The sequence below is a fragment of the Bombus pascuorum genome, chromosome 3 (assembly GCF_905332965.1).
Source record: "Bombus pascuorum chromosome 3, iyBomPasc1.1, whole genome shotgun sequence".
Taxonomy (NCBI): Eukaryota; Metazoa; Arthropoda; class Insecta; order Hymenoptera; family Apidae; genus Bombus; species Bombus pascuorum.
The window spans coordinates 12,501,157-12,521,611 of record NC_083490.1 but is presented as its reverse complement, the minus strand read 5'-3'; the positions used below and the strand labels follow the sequence as shown (position 1 = coordinate 12,521,611).

The following is a 20,455-nucleotide window of genomic DNA, read 5'->3' as shown; positions in this document are numbered from 1 at the left end:
TACGACTATTCGAGTTTTTTCACGGGTTGTGCCTTTAACTACGGTGGTATTTTTACGAGAACTGTTAGTTTCCTCGTTTGACGAGGAAGCAATTTAAACACCTTTCCACTCGAGCTACAGAAGGCAGGGGCGACCAGGTCGGGTCGAGCACCCGTGTCTTGACCCTATTTAGGTCGAGCTGTAATTAAATCCACTTTCCACCGCTTCCCGGCTGCATACTTCTCTCTTCATTCGACGAATACTTTTCCCTAGGAATTTGTAACCTTCCCTTTTGTGCCCTCTGCGTTGGTGGAAAAAATGCGCGAAAGAATTGTCATCGTTAGTATCTCGTGATAATTACAGTTAAGATATTCATTAAATCCTTCTCCAAGTCACAAATCAAATTACTCGCAATAAATGGAAGAAAAATTACGTCAACAATTTCAATTCCACTTTTCTTGTAAACTTGTATCTTCCGTGAATAACATCTTTAATGAAGAAAGCAAAGTTTTGTTTTTGAACAAATATAGCAACTTGGATATTTTCTCGTGTAGATATTCGATATAGAAGAATAATCAAAAAATAGCCAAAAATGGATTTCTATATAACTCATACCTTAACACGATCCTTGTATTTTGAAAATGTTTCTTCTGAACCACTAAATGACATCAACATAAATATCACCAAAAATCAACCTCTCGTATTTCATTATAACCAGAATTTTAAAGCGATATATTGGAAAAAACATTCCATAAATATCTGCCAGTTATGCTGCGGAGAAATGAAGGAACGAAGCAAAACGAAAAACAGAGCCTCGCCTTCCCAAAATCGATTCTATCGCTGGCAATCTCCACGTGGAGCGCTCAGCACAGTTCCCCCATGCACGGATGCGCAATTACGCGTCGTTCATCGAAACGACGCCACCAAGCTCTCGATCGAAGCGAGCACTCAACGTGCGACGTATCAAGTGGCATAATTATCGTCAGACTTCTTGGTCCCTTGCATTCGTTCCTTTGTAACGTTGTAAGGCGAAACGAAAAAAGAAAAAAAAAAGAAGAATATGGGAAACAAGCTAAGGAAAGGAATGATAAAATCGGATGGATCTGTGCTCCATTGACTTGATTCGCTGAAGAACACTTCTCTGGCCCACATTCAGTGCCCCTTGAGCCACGTGGCCTCCATTCAGCAGACGGGAAAGGGCGTACTCGTAGGTCTTTACGCGCACCTGCAACCAACCCCGGAGTTCTCACCCCCCAAGGTTTCATGAAGGCCGGAAAAAAAGGCTGTCCTTTGAATCACGTCACCCTTCAACGTGGCTTCTGCAGTCGGCTAGTTGACAGATGGGGAACGCGTCCATAGGGTTGCGTGGAATAATCGACACCTGTTTTGTTTGAATTGTTTCTGCGAAGTCAAGAGCTCTTGAGAATAAATTCTTGGGGATGTAATAGTTATATCTTTGCGTCTAAATAATACGATAGGATACTTGAAGAAAATGAGCATGTTATCTTAATATAGACAAAATCATCAAAATAAACTTTTTTTTTCATTTGCCAAAAATATGGAGATGCTTTTGACTTCAATGTTGATGTTTTGTTAGATAGTTTGTTGGAAGATAATTAACTATTTGCTCGCGTTTGATATTTTAATTATAATCACTTATATATTATACAAAATATTTAGTATTATTCGATATTAAATGCTCGAAATGTAAAGCTTAAAAGAATAATTCTGTTTAAACTTGGAAATTAAGGATTGTTATTCTTCTTTTCAAACAATTTGCAGATCGCTTTGAAGTAAAATCTCGCTCCCAATTTTTAGACGCTTCCTGATTATCATTGGCATCATTGACCCACTTCGGCCTTCCTTTCGATTCGAACCGACACGACCCACTTCGAGTCCCCTTTGGGCCTTTCAGCCAACTTCTACCCTACTTGCATCTTATTTACAACTTACTCTCGCAGTTCTCGTGTTTGCATCAGGCCTAGTTCGAATCTACTTTGGATCTAGCCCAGTTCCATTACGTTCCGTTTACTCTACGTACCTTTCTGTACATCGAACTTTTCTTAGAAACAATTTGCTACTACCTAAATCCGCTAGCAGAGGCTATCAACGCCATGAAACATACACAAGCAGCATAACCTCTTTTCCTTTCTTCGTATTCTAAATGTACAACCTTTTTACTACGAAGTAATTTGAACATTTTTTGTATTCGTAGTATCGTGACCAAACCCTAACCTCTTCCAAATCATTTACTATCACGTAAACTCACGAACAAAAGCTATGAACGTCATCCAACATACCCGAACATCACCACCCTCCTTCTTCCGACTTCTTTCTCCTGAAAATATAAAACTCTTCTAAAAGTGTCTCGAAAATTCTCTACATTTATAACTCTAGGATCGAATCCAAACCTAACCTAACTCATTTACTATAACCTAAATCCTCTGACGGAGACCATCAACACCCCTCTAACATACTCAAATATCATAATACTTTTCCCTTCTCTGTTCTCTACCAACAAATCCCTTCTGTTATAAAAATAGTTTGTGAATCCAAACTTAACGAGAATCATTTACCATCTCCTAAACCTTCTCATAAAGACCATCGACGCTCTTGGAGCCTCTTCTCTACCCACAAATTCCTTCCAAAAGTGGCTGTAAAATTATCCACGTCGCTTTCAGGAGTCACATTTCACACGTTCGCAGTAGCTCGTCACCGCGATTCGTTTTTAATTACAGTCAGTCGAGGTGGACCCAAGTGCCTTGCCTCTTAATTAGTAGTTACTCTGTGGTGCAGTTGTTTGATAGTTGTTAAGACCGCGTCGTAAAGCGTTCGAGGTCGGCTGAACTTGGTCCACCGCGATCTTGCCTCCGTGATAATTATCGGCTACCCTTAATCGTCCCAAACCTTCAACGCGCCCTCCCTCACCCCTTGTACCTCTATCGGGGAAGGAGGAAAATATCCAACGACGAAAGGGAGCTCACGAAAACGCCTGGTAGCCGCACGACTCGCAAGGCCGTGTATTTTTAACTTGAGAACCTTCCGGCAACCCTGGTCGGGATCAATACCACCGGCAACCCTGTCGTCGTGTAGTACTACTGGAGGCAGAAAGGGTGCAGCGGGGTTAACCTACATATCCAGCCACTGGCTGCCAGAGGAGCTGGCTGAAACGAAAACATTTTCCCTTCGGACGGTGACTCGGCCGCGGTGGGGGTTGGAAACGAGAGGGGAAATTCCGTGAGGGGAGAGAAGGTATATAGGTAGAGGCGTTTCAGACTCCACTTCCGTTTCTTGGCAAGTATCGACGGCTCTTGAGGAATGAGCTCTGTCGCGTTTCGAAAGATACGCGCCGCGAGAAAGATGGGGGCTACTTGCCGGAGATGGTTTTGGTAATTTTGTTGCGCGCTCGCCTGGAAGAGAGCTGATGGTGAAAGAAATTGTACAACGCAGAGGTGTAGCGAGCGATGTAGCTGTATCAAGTGGCTGATTTTAGAATGTTTTTGCACTTTCGGTGTTTTAGTTTTGGAAGAAAAATTAGATTGTCACGAATTATTACGAAAGTTTGTGTATTTGGTTTGTTGTCAATGCTGAACGAGTTAGGAGATCAGAAAGATCGATGTAGTGCTTTAAAGTGGTCGTCCTTCGAATATCTGTATACTTTCGATGTTTCAGTTTTGGAGGAAAAGTCAGTTTCTCATGGAATTATTTGATTGTTTGTATATATATTAAAAGAAAATGATATTATATTGTATAGTAGCGTAGGAAAATTGATGTAGTGTTTTGAAGTGGATGGTATTTAATATTTTTATATATTGAATTTTTTAATATCGAAACTAAAATTGTACATTTAAATGAAAATTGATGAAACATTTCGAAGCCTTTGTTTTTTTTTTTTTTTTTTTAATACTTCAATGTTTTATATATTTCAATTCCAAAGTAAAAATTTATGATAGAATTATACGATTGTTTGTTACATTGAATGGAGAGAAAGCATCGATGGAAATTAAAAGTAAGGTGCATGAGAACGGAAACAAACATGGTCCAGCGCATTGTGAACGAGTTACATAAATCAAGCCGGCTAATTTGTGCAAGTAGTCGTGTGTAAAGGTTGCACAAACCCTAAATTGTAACGTCAATGCCAAACGAGAATGAAGTGTATGTGTTCAATTCATTCACATCCTATTCAACTTTGATTCGTCCGCATACTGATCCACGCGCTATTAATCCTCTATAGAGCAGAATATAGACTTGAAAATTGCATACACGTTTCTTATTCCTCATAAGCAATTAAATTAAATACATATATCAATTTATCGCAGAAATTCATACTTGAATAGAATTATTTTAAAAACGTGCTGGTTTACGAAAAGTTGTGTCAAACTGTAATTTTATAAAAATCTACCATACAAGTATATAGCATGTAGTGCATTACATAAAATATAATATTGTAAAAACTTGACAGAATAAAATTTATTAATATATTTATAACTTATGCTGAAATACCACTACAATTTGGCTGGAAATTTTAACATCGTCCATCCATTGTAGATGGAAAACAACGACGAAAAAAGATATAAATCAAATTATTGAAATTGCCTTTTACACTTTTAAAAATTAAAATTTCATAGATTACATTGACTAAAAAGGGGGTTGTAAATAGAATATCGTGTTAATGCGAAATTGGCTTTTGATAGATGAAGAAATTTGTCTGCTCTTGAACATTTTCATTCCCCTCACCGCAACGCGAGTGTTCCCGACTTCCGGCGGAAAATTTAAACAGCGCCGGTTATTTATTCGCTGATAAAACGTCCGCGGTGGCTGGGTATTTTTTCACGCTTAGACCGCAAACAGGGGGTGCGAACTAGCCGCGCACTAACCACAAAGACGGTCTGTAGTCGCGTAATTGAAAAAATACCCATGGTCCCGCGTTGTCTGCAGCTGCGTTTCGGCTAAAAGGGACAAAATTCGCCCCTGTACCTCTCTGGTGCTGTTATGACAGAGTAAAAAAGAAAAATCAGTTTATCCTTTCATCCTTGAATTACATTTTATAGACATAAACACCCCCTGGTAATATTACTGTAATATACTAAGCGAATACTTCGAGGCAAGTAAGAATTGACGCTTATAAATTTCGATTTTCCAACGTTGAGAAACGTTGCGTTGGAAAAGATTTCCATGGTGATTGACAAACGTACGAAGATCAGGATAAAAATAATATATGTTATTTCAGTTTTTAACGAGAGTAACATACCGCTTTACGATTAATAAAAAAAAAAGAGAACTGTAATTCAAGTACCTACTATACTTATGCTTCGCGATTCTGAATCCGAAAAGAACTGGAAAAGAATAAAAAGAGAAAGGAAGAAAATGTAAAAGTACCAACGCTACGAACGTTCCCTCGCCCATAACAAAATGGCTGCCAGTTCAGTGAATTCCTTAGAAACTCCTGCTTGCTCTCTCCCTTGCTTCCTTATATCATGAAAGAAGGAGGAACATCGGCGTGTCGGAATCGAGTTTCTAGAGACAGACCCGAAAGACATACCGTAGAAGATCCTCGATGGTCGTCCAGCGATTCTCAAGAAGCGAATAGGAGCGCGACTCCTAGACGATGCTCGTGATGAAACGGTGAAGAGTAGAGTGAAGAAAGAACAGACTGACTTATAACGGGAAACAAAGGGAGCGGAATGGATACAAAGGGTGGAAAGAGGGGAAAGAAACGCAGGAAGTGGCTAGAAGTGAGGGAAAAGGAGGACAAAGAGGGCAGGCAGCAAAAGGAAAGGCTTTCCCTCTCGATGTCGTTCAGGTTCAGAGAACAACTTCCGCAATTGCGACGAGATGCTACCATGGAAAATGGCCACTCGGCCACGGCAGTAAGGGCAACCCTTTTTATCGGCGTTCGTTTCACGGTAATCGGGCGGCCAAGCTAAATATTCCTCTCGATACGATGTCGAGCGTTCACGAGAGTTGCAGGAGAGTGGACGCGTTTCGAATCGGTCTCTCGAAGGGACAGTTTGGCTCTTCTTCGCGTCTTGGCGAGTTTCTCGGACGACTTTTAGCCTGACAGCCCGAGCGGAAATGAGGATCTTGAGGAAGTTACGCTGTCTGAGTGTTTCTGTTCTCGAGCATTTTTGTCGGATGTAGACACGGAACTGATTGTGACTAGACGGAACTTCGCCGAGTGGATGGGTTTTTGGTGGATAAGTTCAATGTCGTAGGTAGATGTTGGCAGGGGAAATCTAAGATAGTCGAAGGCAAAGTTTTAGGGTAATGAATCGGTGCTGAGTTGGCGGAATGTACGTGTGTTCGTATCGTTACCGTTAGATAGCTCTTGGAAATTCATTTTGTGGAGATTTGTTTCAATTGGCAGGTATTGGAACTGGTGCTACCGCTTTAGATTCATTTTCTCATTATGTGAATTTCGCACTTTCAAGTTCCCCATAAATGCATACATATCTCGAATCTTTGCAACACCATCTGCGAATTTCCAACTCATCATCGTCTTAGAATTCTTCAAAATCACTCACGAGGAAGACGTTTCTACTCTATCCAAGCCAATCATTAAGATTCTCTTGGCACGTAAACGAGTTCCAAATTACCGAGCAGATAAAGCGAGAAAGGGTGAGAATTCAGATAAAAGAGGGCTTTGTTGCGAAGCGCAGAGAGCCTGGAAGGGCATTATGCGAATACGGGAACGATTGGCTCTCGTTCGACGTTCTGTTGAGAGGATGAAAGAGCGGGCCGAGTAACCGGAAGCGGCGTTCCGTATCAATGCGCGATCGTGAAAAGGAGCCGATAACGCAGGCCCAGCCGTGGTAAAAGCGACCACCTTTCGAAGATACTCGTCCCGGCACTCTTTTAATTTGATTTTGCACTTATTGAAAATCACTCGAACTCTCGATAGAAAGAGCTCCTTTGTACGTGAGTCGTGAATTTTTATACGTGACTTTTTCTTCCTGAAAGCTCGTTACAGGCTGTTACGCTTTTGAAATTGTTTGCGATACTGTCACAGATGATAGATCGCAGTACGATGTATAATTATTGGGATACTTGTTTAGAAACAAGTTTAAGAATTTAGGACGTGATTGATAAGATTGATAAACGTATTAAATTATTATACAGGAAACGAAATGTTTTGTTTCTGGGAGAAATTACTAGAATTTTAATTAATTTTGTTGTAAATCATCTCGTATCATTGACTGCTTCGTAACTATAAAAATTGTTAAAAAACGCTGCTAAAAATATTTTATCTGCAGCGAACGTGTAAACTTCTGTCTTTACAAATTAGCGTTTCAGCTTCTCTACAAACCATTATTATAAAATATTTTTGAACATCATTGTCGAAATTAACAACATTAAAGTCGAAATTAATAATATAAAAATTCTTTTTTTACGATACGTAGAAAATTTTTAAAAAAGGAAACATTTCTCTTTACAGTCTCGTGAATCCGAGAGAATCGTCCACCGATCACCCAACACCAGATCTAAATCTTTAACGCCACTGTCGACGTTGCTGTCGTCCAGTGGCGCATCATCAAGGAGTCGCGAGGTGTCGGCGGCAAAACGGCCGATCGTGCGGACGTGCTGAGTACTATTCCGCGGCTGCGAGTACCAGCAACAGCCCGAAGATTCTCCCAGCAAAGGGCAAGATGCACATGGAGGTGCAGGTGGCGCTCAACTTCGTGATATCATACCTCTACAATAAGCTACCGCGAAGGCGAGTCAATATCTTCGGCGAGGAGCTGGAAAAGGCGCTGAAGGATAAGTTCAAGGGTCACTGGTACCCGGAGAAACCGTTCAAGGGATCCGCGTTCAGATGTCTGAAGACTGGCGACCCAGTGGATCCAGTTCTGGAACGGGCAGCCAAGGAGAGCGGCGTGCCTATTCAGGATATCCTGGAGAACCTACCAGCCGAGTTGGCCATCTGGGTCGATCCCGGAGAGGTGAGCTATCGAATTGGCGAAATGAACGCGGTGAAGATCCTTTACTCTGAAACCGGAGATCCACACGACGAGAGTTCGGCCGATCGAGAAGTTACCAAGACCTTCAATCCCGAGGCTCAGTGCTTCAGGCCTATCGAAGCCGTAGGCACTTCCTTGAGTGGGCTCAGTCTCAGCCCCAAGTCCACGTCGCCCTTCCCAAGCTCGCTCGGAAGCAATGCGAGCAATGGATCGTCAAATAATCAGCAAAGTGGTCATGGGTCTGGCTCCTCGTCGGCACCTTCGCCGACGCCTATCACCAGCTCGTTCAAGGGTTCGCCTAGTCCCGTCCCGGCTTTCATCCCACGAACTACCGCACCGCTCACATTCACCACCGCCACATTCGCGCAGACTAAGTTCGGTAGCACTAAACTGAAAACCAGCAGCAAACGGGCGAACAGGTTGGTTGATTACTGGTGTATCTTTTTGGGATTGAGTTGCATGTTGGGGATGTTAAGTTGAATTTGACATTCTAGTTGACTCTCTTTTTAACTTTACATTTTAACATATATGATGAGAATTCACAGTCACGGTCTCGGTATTTTCGTGTATCGTTCAACCAAAAGATCAGCATCCCGACAGCAACCCTAACTATAATCCGCGTAACCAACCTACCGATCGTACAACTGAACTATGTGTAATCGTATAATTTCAGAATGTCCCCCACCGAGTTCTCGAATTACATCAAGCAACGTGCCATGCAGCAACAGATCCATCATCATCATCATCACCAACAGCACCAACAGCAGCAGCAACAACAGCAACAACAACAGCAACAACAGCAGCAAGCTGGTGCTGGTGGCTTGCCAGTGTCGCAGAGTTCTCCTCGGAGTCGCAGCCTGTCACCAGGAAGCATAGTGACTGGTGCCGGTCAACAACACGCAGATCCAAGCGCATATTTCTTCCAGCACGGTCCAGCCGCGTATCATCCTCAATTTCCTCACCGCAACATCTTCGATTCGTCCAGCCATGGTGGTTACCTCTCCGCTGATCTATACACAGGCGTGAACTTCCCGTCATCTTACCTCGATCCAACGACGATCGCTGGCCATCAATTCTACGGTGGCAGCGTGAACGGAACCAGCAACGCTGCAGGCAGCAATGGGAACTCGCAGAGCGCTGGCAATCTCGGCCCGGTTGGCTCAGCCGCGACGAACAGCAACGTGAACGGTTCTGGCCAGCAACAGGATAAGACAGCGCTTGTCGAAGGTCTGAACAACTTTGGCCTCGGCTCCGTGGCGCCGTATCCGGCCAGCCAATACCAGCATCTCCTCGTAGCCAACTAATACCCCGCGCAAGTGAAGACCAACCGACTGGCGCGACTCGATTCGCGCCTGCTCCTCTGTTGCTTCGCCGGACAGGCAGGAGGACAGTCGGAGGATCGTCTGAGAGACCGGGTCGATTGTAACCGTTCCTGGCCATCATGACAACGTTCCAGTCTCTCCCTCATGCGTCGAGACGTCGTCCAGAGTCTAGGTTCCGTAACCCTAACACACATACACAAACCCGATTTCGCTTGCACCATCTGATTGGAGGGCTTCTCGCGCACGCAGCGGACGATGCCGTCGAGATTCCTGCTCACCCACTAAATAGTTCCCACTCTGTCTCTCTCTGACAAAAGGAGCATCCAACCGGAAGCCGCCATGTTACCTCTACATAGCCAAATCCTTAACGGATCGGTCCTCTTAAACATCTTCGTCGTGATACTCTGACGGTGATGAATTTTTCATCAAGGAAGCATCCAAAATTCATCGACTCCTGTTTTCTCATTCGATCCTATTCCGGATGGCCGAGAGAGGATTCTTACGTGATACTCTCTCGTACGATGGACAGCCAATAGTATATGTATGAACAACGTGTAGATTAAGGCAGGGAGACAGGGAGCGGAAGAAAAGAGATACCTTCGGCAGAGAGGACGCAATCAGCACCGAGGAAGAGGCACCGGGTCGACGCGCGCGCGGGTCAAGACGACGAGACTATTCGCGTGATAGAGGGATAATGAGAACGAGAGAACGAAAGCGGGAGAGTGCGAAAGAGAGAGAGAGAGAAAGAGAGAGAAAGAGAGAAAGAGAGAAAGAGGAAAGAGAGAACGTGCGAGAGAGTGAGAGTGAGATTATATAGAGCATGTATAGAGGGATTCGAATTCGGTGCGCCTGTGTGCTGAGGCGTGCGTGCAAGACGTTCATAGGAGAGGAATGGTGAAGGAACGAAGAGGAGGAGGGACTGTTCGAAGCGATGGGACTCGCGAACGCGAACTTTGCAACCGACTAACGTAATAGAAAACTGCGTGTATCTAATATACTGTAACTGTAAAACAACAATACGAACATCATGGACCCCGATTGAGATGGCGCTGGGCGCCCGTTCGATGAATAGCTGCTCCCTGTGTGTCTCGTTTAATCTACTAGGCGGGACATTTTGAAACAAGCTGGAAAGATAAAATTGTCAAGAACAGAATGTACACGTAACTCTATATAGATCACACAGAGAGATCAATTTGTGATTTTTTTTCGACGTTTCAGAGAAATAGAGAAGAAGAAAGAGAAAAATATAAAATGTCGAACGATGCGCCAAGCGCCCACACCTGGGACAGCGAAAGAGCCAAGAGACACACACTCACACATACACAGAAACGAGCAACAGCGTGCGTAAAATTTCACACGGGCCAGATTCACACGCAATGGACACACTCAATCCTGAAACATTTTACCTGGCCATCTACACACTTACACAACCCATAACGTCTACATTGAACCACACGGAACGCCCCGCCTGGCTGGTGGCGTGCTGGCGACACTCACGATCGCATACACACATATTACACAGAGACACAGGATACACACACGCGTGCATCACGCGTCCGTGCAAAAGACACAGGAGGGCGGGGTGTGCGGACACTTAATATCGCGCACGACTTCACCAACACGTACACACAGATATTACCAACGTGTAATAATTTATTTTTTCACTGGTATAGTCGGAGAATTGATATTGAATATATCTGTAGAGCCTATGTATTATATTCAAAATATGCACTCACTTCGCGGGTTGTCGCGAAACGGTATAGGGACGGCCTGTATCCGCTCTGTCGAACCATCGACGAACGAACACCCCCGGTCGTAGTCGTACACGCATTTCCCGTTTATTCCTCTTGTTCGATCCGAAGAACGATCGAACAGAAAATATACGCGAACGAGCAAATAGAGGAAAAGAAAGAGGACAAAAGGAAGACGAAGAGAAAAGTTGTTAGAAGCGGTTTAAAATGCGACGAAGAACGCGAGGACGGCTGCCGTGGGATTCTTTCTCGATCGAGACGCAGATGGTGCTCGCGGTTCCAATACCGTTCGGAGAACTCGTTCTCGGTACGATTTTACATTTTATTTTTATAATAAATGCAGTAGAGCGTAGGAGAAGAAAAAAAAGTGAAAAAAGCAAAGGAGAGAGAGGAGAGCGGAAGAGGTAGAAAGGGAAAAAGAGATAGAGAGTGGCGGCGTGTTCGCACGAACGGGAATATGGCCGCGTTGCGTCGCTGCCCCGCTTATGATACCGTACCGCTTCCGGTCCCGAGTTTAATCTCTCCGGGCGCGATTTCCTTTCAACGTGACGTCCTCTCCCCCATCCTATGCACCTATGACGTTCAACCGGACATCGCTGAGATTCTCGAAACGGAACAACATCATCCGATCGTGAGCAAACTTCGCGATACACCAGCAAACGTCTATAAACTTTCGTAAACTTTCTTAATTCCACCGCTATCGAGCTTCTGGCTCTCCTTCGATTCATATGATATATATATGTGTGTATACCTTATATCGATCCTACTGGCGGAGGCAAAACGATTATTCGAACTTCCGTTAGTCGCCTCCGGTTTGACGATGTTGGAAGATCGAGGACAAAGGACGCATCGGAAGGGAAACAAAGCCACGGCGGTGAAGGGGTTGGAGCAGCGAGCAACCAGCCGGTTCGCGTTCGCGAGATTAATTAGGTGATTACGTTATTAAAGGCCACTGTTACTGTCCTCGACGGCCGTGCTACGACCGTGCTCGTGACCCCGAACACACCTCACGGCGTTCATACGCTTGCGGGCTCTTTGCGATGAGCGTTATACGGGACAAGTTCAATTTTCTAGGATAGTTACTGTTTTCATCGATGTATGATAGATTTCGCATCTTTTGAAATCGCTATATTGTCTGTTTAACGAATAAGTTTATCGAGAAAAGTTGATAAAATCTAGCGATTGAGGAAGCGTGGCTAGACTGTTTTATACGTTTATCTTTAAGAGATCGATCATGTATGCAATTATTTCAATTCTGTTTTCGGATATCTAAATGTAGAAGGCAAATTGATTATTCGATTTAAAGAAAATTAATAATACGTTTAGCTCGCTGAACAGCATAATGAATAAGTAGAAGTACTTGCTACAAACCAACCTGAGATATCTAAAGTCACACAGTATAAGGCAAATCGATTATTCCATATTAAACAAGCAAATAATATCTCAAAATCACTCCTCTATTTCTACAAGCCATTTGAAATATCGAAAAGCGTCCAGCATAAGACAAGTTGATTAATCGACCTTCTACTCTTACAAACCATCTGAGATAACTAAAAACGTCCAGTAGAAGATAAGTTGATTACTCAATAAAAACCATATTTATGGTACTCTGAAATCATCATTCCACTTGTATAAATGATCTGAAATATTTCAAAACGGACAGTGACAGTATCAAAATCATTTGATCGATAAGACACCTAAAATCGTACAGTATAAAACAAGTCTAGCGAAGAAGTCTCAAAAAATGTCCAATAGCTTAACGCAAGACCGCAAACTACAGACCCAAAAGTCAGCGTTCGAGATTAACCTGATGAATCATAATTTCTTCTTATTCGATCGCTTGTCAGATCGGGTCATGGTCGTTCTCGTCCGTCGAGCAGCGTAGAAAAAGCACGACAGCAACGTTGGCGGAGGTGTCGCGAGCCGCGGGCCGGGCACTAGGTGCTAAAAGTATTAAAAAGTGTTTAATCTTGTCGTCGTGGGACAAACGTACGGAATACGCGCGGCCAGAGATTGTCGACTAGCTCGTGTACTCTTTCTTTTTTTTTTCTTAACGGCATAAAACGATGGAGGATAGATGGCGTTTGCGTTGGTCGATCAGCTCGGTCCAATCGAGTCCTCTCTTAGACTAGTTTCGAAACTTTAGCGTGACTTTGTATCGTGTAAGTGTATAAGTAGCATAATTTTTAGGCGTAACTTTCGTCGTTCTTTCGTACGAATTTTTATATAGCCAGTTTTGTATGACCGACGCCAAGCAGCAGCTTCCTGTACCGCGGTCGTTCCGTCTTGGACCGAATATCGTAGCGATCGACCGACTCTGAAAACGAATCGATGTCTTCGTTTACCTTCATCCAATGCTTTCAGTAGCGTATTACATCGAGAATCACACAAGATTTCCCACGAGAGAAAAAGAATTCTTCGATAGATAACATGTGTCATCGAAGAGTCGTGGTTCTTGCTTAGTAACGCGTCGCTCAAAAGATCTAGAAAAGATCTGGAAAAAAGGATCGATGACAAGATCGAAGCTAAATCGAAGCTTCGCGTTAGGAGCAATTGGAAATTTTGGGATTTGAAGAAATATCGAACGAAAGATGGAAACGGCGAGCGAGTCGGCAGGTTTCCGGCCACGCGAGGGGTGCTAAAAACAAGTTTTTAACCGCGGAACTAACAAGGGTAAAGAGGGGGCGAGAAAGTGCGGGTAACAGAGGCGTGAGGGGATAAAACGGGAGATCAGTACCCTTTAGTAATATCTAAACTTAATTGTAACTATTAACGATACGTACGACTGTGGTAGCTATGCTAGTACCTGCTATTGTTAAAGAGAGAGAGGTTGGAGAGAGCAAGAGAGAACGAGCGAGAGAAATCGATTGAAAGAGTGAAGAGGTGGAAGAGAAGTGAAGAATCGCGACTTTCGAGGTTTGGTTCGTTGCGGAAGACGCAAGTCATCTTCGTATTCGGATCTAATTGTAGGTCCGATTGCTATGTGGATCGTTGGTTTTCCGCGGAGAGAAACAACTTTGATGGAACGTGAAGATCGATGGATCGACGATTTAGCCTCGAGACGCGGAGAGATAGCCGCAGAGAGCTTCTCGCGCCGATTATTTTTCTAATCTTTGTAATCGAACGAATTGGGTTCGTCATGAAACCCGCGAGAATATCCTCGATTCGACCGAAGAAAGGAGATCCCAGAGAGACAAATTCGTCGCGCTTTTTGGTCATCGATCTTTGCGTCTCGGGGCGTCGCGATCCTTTCTCAACGATCAAAAGAGGGAGAGTGGAGTGGCGAGAAGGATTTAAAAGGGTAGGAAAGGCGTTGAAGCAAGCGTTGCAATAAGTTGCGAATCAAATGCAGATCTCGGCTTGAGACGAGAGGCTCAGCTCAGCGAAGAATCAAACACACGTACACGATGTATACTCTTCTAGTAAAACCAAAAAAAAAAAAAAAGGAAAAAAGAACGAATCGGAAGGGAGTGAAAAAGAGAGAGAGAGATACTGAATCGAACCGAAACGGCGGACGAATGGAGAGATGGAACGGTTAATGTGACGCGCGATATGTGAAAGAAAATGAGTAGAGAAGGGCAGAGAAAAGAACGGGATATTGATATAGAGCATACATTGAGATACACAAAAGATAAACATATAGTATTATACGATTACAATACGATTGTAATGAAACACTTTGTAAGCAAGGAAACAAAAAAAAAAATTATGCATAGTTTTCCATAATCTGTAATGGATGTATTCGTTAACAAAAAAAAAGAAAAAAAAATAATGACGACGAGTGGTTAAGGTTAAATACGTCATACACACAAACACACACGCACACAGACACGTAACATACTCACGTACACACACAGGATACAGCTGAATAACCGTTCGAAGCAACTCGGGTACACGACACACAAGAAGTAAACGAAAAAGAATAAAAAAAAGTAAACTATTAATTAATAACACGAAGTAACGAGAGAGAGCGAGAGAGCGAGCGCGAGCGAGAGAGACGTAACAAACGGTAAATCTGTCTCTTTAAAGTATCATGTGTCTATAAACTATAGCGATTGATATTGTCTTTTTAACCGTAAATGGAGAAACAAGTAATCGTGGTAACGTAACTAATGTCATAGCGATAACCGAACACTGCAATATTAGATATAATATATATTCATACATTTATAGAGTGGAGAAGCGATGGAAGGTTGGCTAGAGGAGACACAGATGGAGAGAAAGAAAATAGGAAAATTGTGCGTGGCTCTGACACGCGTAATTAAAAAAAAAAAAAGGATCACTCAAAAAAAAAAGAGAAAAATAGAAAAAAGTGGAACAGAAAAAAATTCAAAGCAACTCGAAACGGTATATCATCGATTCGTTCTGGCTTTTCTTCTCTGTCGAAAGCTAAATATAAAAAAGAGAAAAAAGGAAAAAGTAACAAAAGGAGAATAATAACACACACAGCGAGAGAGAACGATGTGAACAGCAGTGGCGCCTAGCACACGCGTGTCAGTGCGGAAGTGAGCAAACGTGGTACGATCTCCAGGCACAGTTGAAAAGAGAAAGCCGTTTCATGCTAAAACAGCGAGACTAGAGCAAAACGAAAAGCTGAATGGAAGAAAACAATATTAAATATGCGTTTTGTGTATCGGACACACTCGAAGCTACAACACGTGCACACGCACATGCACACATACACACACAGACACACACAGACACAGACATACATGCACATACACATACACATACACCACGAGCATATACACAGACCCACTCTTACACACACATGCACACAGAGTAACACAAAGAAAGACCCAAAAAAAAAAACCTATCGATTATTCTACCAAGTAATGAATTAACAAAAGGATGATCATTAGATTTGTAATTAATTACATATATATTTTTCAATACTTTAACTACTTGCTGAGTGTAAACTATATACATATAATTATATATTATATATATTATATATATATTATATATACACACACATACCGCGTAGAGCTGTACCTCGATTACAGCGTGGCGAAGAGGACTGGCCCGTCAATTACCGGTTCTGCACGGGGTCGCAACTGACCCGGTAACGAAAAGATACCTATACCTATCAAACACGAGAGCTGAACATGGAAGCAAGACTCAATCGATGTAGAAGAAAATATCGTTTGGACGCTCGTGGAGAACCGGAAATGGACGGATCAGCCCTCGATTGCGGGACCGGAGGGCGGCGCGCCATGTTGACTCTAAAGCTACGCCCTCCGGGCAGAAAGAGATCTACGAGGAACGAGAGAAAGAAAGAAACCTTTTTGTACCCCACCCAAGTCACACTCTCGGTGTCGAAACGGTAAAGAAAAACCAAAAAAACATACAACTATGTTACTCGTGTAAGTGCATCCTAAATGTAACTGTTACGAAATGCCCCTTCTCCGAAGCCCCACCCCAGGCCCCAGTCTTCATCGTTTCGTACGTAGCAAGAGGGATGAAACAAGCGGCAGAAAGGCCGGAGAAAATGAAAAAAAAAAATAAAGAAACAAGAAGAAAGAAGAGATAATAGTGTGAGAATAGTGACAGATGAGAGCGTGAAATGAGAGAAAGATAGAATACACATGTGTATGCGTCGTGTGCGAATAAAAGGATGCGAATCGCGTGAATTTTCGATGAATTTAGTCACGAACGGTGCATCGACGATCGTTCGAAGCACCGCATAACCAGAGTATGCGAAGAAACGAAAGATCAACGCGGTGAAACGAAATTTCCGGTGGCTGAGGACCGCGCGAGAAAATTTCTCGGTTCTCGGTTCAGGTGCAGATCCCTTGTTTCTCAACCCCTTGCGTAACGCGACGCGTTTTCCTTTTCGTTCTGTTCGCTGGCGGTTTACATATGTGCGCGCCTATGTTCTTTCCACCGTATCGTCGTTTTACCACTTTTTTATGGACGTGTTACACTTGTTATCACTCGTATCGAATGGAAGAACGACAGACGATTTAATGATACATGTACGTACGAATGTGAATGAAAATGTATGCGTGTGTGAGAGAGAGAAACAGAGAGAAAGAATAAATGATGCAAGTGGGTGAGCATGAGGATGTCTGCAAGCGAGACAAACAGCGAGACACTGTGCGCCTATATATGTATATCTGTATATAGGTACCTTTTTCAACCGCTATCGCTGTTTCCTTTATATTACTTCTTATCCTTTTTTTATTACTATTATTATTATTATTATTATTATTATTATTATTATTATTATTAATATTGATTATATATAGAATTATTGTAATCGAGATGTATTTTCTGTTGGCTTTAGATTTTGTTCCTTTATTTTTGTACGAAAACCGTTTTACCTTTACTACGTGTGCATTATGTAACCTATAAATATGTATATAAATACATATATATATATATATAAATATATGTATATATGTATTTATATATGTATTTATATACACGAACACTTTTTTTCTTACCGTTGCATCGATTTAAAGATCTATCTATGGTGGATCTATCGATCGCGCGCACGATGCTGATCGTTGACAAAAGTCGTTTGTTAGAACAATGATACTGTTCAACGATTTCGCGAAACGATCAGCGACGTCCGCGAATTTTCTTAGTTTTTAAGGTGACTCTTTTCACGAATCACTTTCTTTTTTCTTTTTGTTCTTTTACCGTTTATTTTAATCTTTTTTTTTTTCTTTTTGATAGTTTGTTATTGTTGTTTCTTTTTGTCCTTTTTTTGTATGATACATTTGATTATACCAGCGTGCTTCGCTCCTCCAAATAATATATTACATACTGCTATATATATACATATATATATTTTTGTTAATAATACAGTGGTTTGATATAACTACGGTAATTTATTCTGTTGTAACGGATTTGTTTTCTATATCTCTTTGCGAATCCCACAAATGCGTTATTAATATACAAATACATATATATATACATATATATATATATATGTAGATATATATATGTATACAAATAGAGGACACGTGCATATATATAAAAGTATAAATATATATGTATAGAGCATTATACATACTTATATGAGAAAATATCGATTATATATACATATATATATTATATACATATACATACACTGCTACATTATATTTTGTTTAACGAGGAGATAAACCAAAAGAGCAAAATAAAAAAACGAAAAATCTAAGAAAAAAATGGGAACGAGATATAAGAGAGAGAGAGAGAGAGAGAGAGAGAAAGAGAAGAGAGAATCAGAGTTTTCGGCGTGTTGCTTGTTCTGAATTAAACATCAGGTTGAGAAGGATGAAATGGAAGAGTGAGAGAGAAAGAATTGACAGAAGCGTTTCTTGAAATTTTTCGAGCGTTTTCGAGCCGTTCTTTCAGAAGGAAGAGAGAAAAGTTAGTGAATTTCGGAACGAAATACAGGAGAAGAGGAGAGAGGGATGAAAGTACACATGACACATACATAAATACACGTACACACACGTACACATACGCATAGAAGACACGAACTATCGACAAGTAACACACCGGCTGAAATCTAGGGACGTGAGCGAACGAAGGTAGAAAGAGAAAACCAAAAAATAGACAAGTGTGAGACAAAAATGAAACTCGCGTGTAATATACTTATAATATCATTTTGTAAATTATTTTTTGTATTTTTATATATATATATATATACATATATATAAATATCGAAGCATACGACACAAAAAGCGGAACAGTGTTTGTGCGTACGAAGAGAAAGAGAGAAAGGACGAATGGAAGAACAGGTGGAAAGGGAAAGGAAATAAAATTGTGGGCAGAACAATTCTGAGTGATTGCTTGAAATGTTTGGGAAGTAAACGAAATGGGAGAGTGTCATGTAGGAAACATGGTGAAAGTGTGAGAGAGAGAAAGAGAGAGAGAGAGTATGTGTAAAAGAGAGAAAGAATACGAAAAAGTTCGTGACGCATTGATAAAACACTGACGATATTTAAATCGATCGTTGATAAAAAAAAAAAAAGTAGGAAAAATCGTCCTTTCGTTGATCGAGAGGGGCGCCAGGAAAGATGCTGTTCGTTTAAAAAGTTAAGAGAAAAAGCGTAAAAGACGCGTGCGTTGATACAATGCGCCTGTATGCAGCCTGTTCGTGAACACAGACACACAGACATACACACAATCTCACAAAATACATATTGTTTATGTTAATTTCGTGACACGACCAATGTCCCGAGAATAATGATAATGGATTTTTGTTCCCTATTATTTGTACCTTTGTATTGTATTCTGCAGCTTGTCAAATGCTTTGTTTATTACTACTATTACTACTACTATTATCTCGTTATTCTTATTACTCTTATATAAAAATGATTATTCTTATTAATATTATTGCTACTCTACTGCTATCAACTTTTTAGATATTGTACCGCATTCGTCGACCTTGTTTCCGTATAAATGCCACTCTTTTGTCGCACGTCCATCGAAACACCGGCGCGCAGCCACGTGTTTCTTTTCTTTAAAACGAAAGAAAGGAAAAAAACATTTTTAAGAAATTAACAAAGAAACGAGAAAGACGTAGCGCGATCGCTTCCAAAGAGAACGACTTATGCGACAGCAGTGGAAACCTCGCAACAACCAGTTTAGTCGTATTTAGTAAAGCCCAGAGAAGCAGCGGCGTGCTGTTCATTTTATTAATTAAGAACATTGTGCGCTAGAGCCGCTTGGCGAACGGAAGCGACATGCGCTTCCGGCCGAGACACGAATTCGTGGAGCGCGAACACCGGTCGAGGGTGGTGAACGCTTCGAAAGAAAATCAGCAAAAGATCGAGGAGGAGAAACGAGCGGAAAAATGATGAAAACGAATCCGGATGTTTTATAATTTTATAGAAAAAAAATACGCCGTCGATTCCGGGCAAGCTCGATGTTCATGGAATCCTAGAAAAAAAAATACGAGAAATTAGATCGCAGATTCTTTTACGGAAGCTTCGATCGAGCTTCACACGCGTTTAAAAGTCGCAAAAAATTATACATTACATTAAAAATGGCGACTTTTCGCAGGCAAACGATCACCCTCCTCGATCAATGTAGATCGATCAACGTGTGTCATTATTTATCGATTCGAACGATCGAAGGTGCGCTGTTAATTTCGCAATGTTATTTCGTGTCTCCATCGTTCAGTGGCTTTCCTTGTACTTGGCTGCGGAGATCCGCCGAGAAAAGTTTCAAGAAAATTTCGTTTCACGCGTACAAGAACGAGCGAATGGGTTTAATAAGGCGAAGAGGAAATGGCAGAAAGAATAAGAGAGAACGTTTCCTGACTGTTTGCCTGCATGAGCGTATATGCGAGCGTGCATGCGGTAATGGAGGAAACTTTTCGTTTTTCGCAAGAGTGTTCTTTCTTACATATAGTTTCTCGTGCAAATACGGCGGACGAGGGTGGTGCCGATCAATCTCGCTTCCTGGATCGAATCCCCGCCCGTGTCGCTCGGACCTCCACTAA

The 20,455-nt window shown here is 41.9% G+C and overlaps 1 protein-coding gene across 2 annotated transcripts in view; it reads left to right on the top strand.

Annotated features, from left to right (window-relative positions):
• LOC132905289 (protein Tob1-like) overlaps nucleotides 1-13,875 on the top strand; it is an 87,891-nt gene extending 74,016 nt beyond the window's left edge. For both annotated transcript variants that reach the window (XM_060956451.1, XM_060956450.1), the window contains exons 2-3: nucleotides 7,415-8,356; nucleotides 8,611-13,875. In XM_060956451.1, coding sequence (XP_060812434.1) covers nucleotides 7,626-8,356; nucleotides 8,611-9,241 — 1,362 coding nt within the window. In that variant the 5' untranslated portion in view covers nucleotides 7,415-7,625 and the 3' untranslated portion in view covers nucleotides 9,242-13,875. The remainder of the gene's footprint in view (nucleotides 1-7,414; nucleotides 8,357-8,610) is intronic.
• Nucleotides 13,876-20,455: the final 6,580 nt, after the last annotated feature.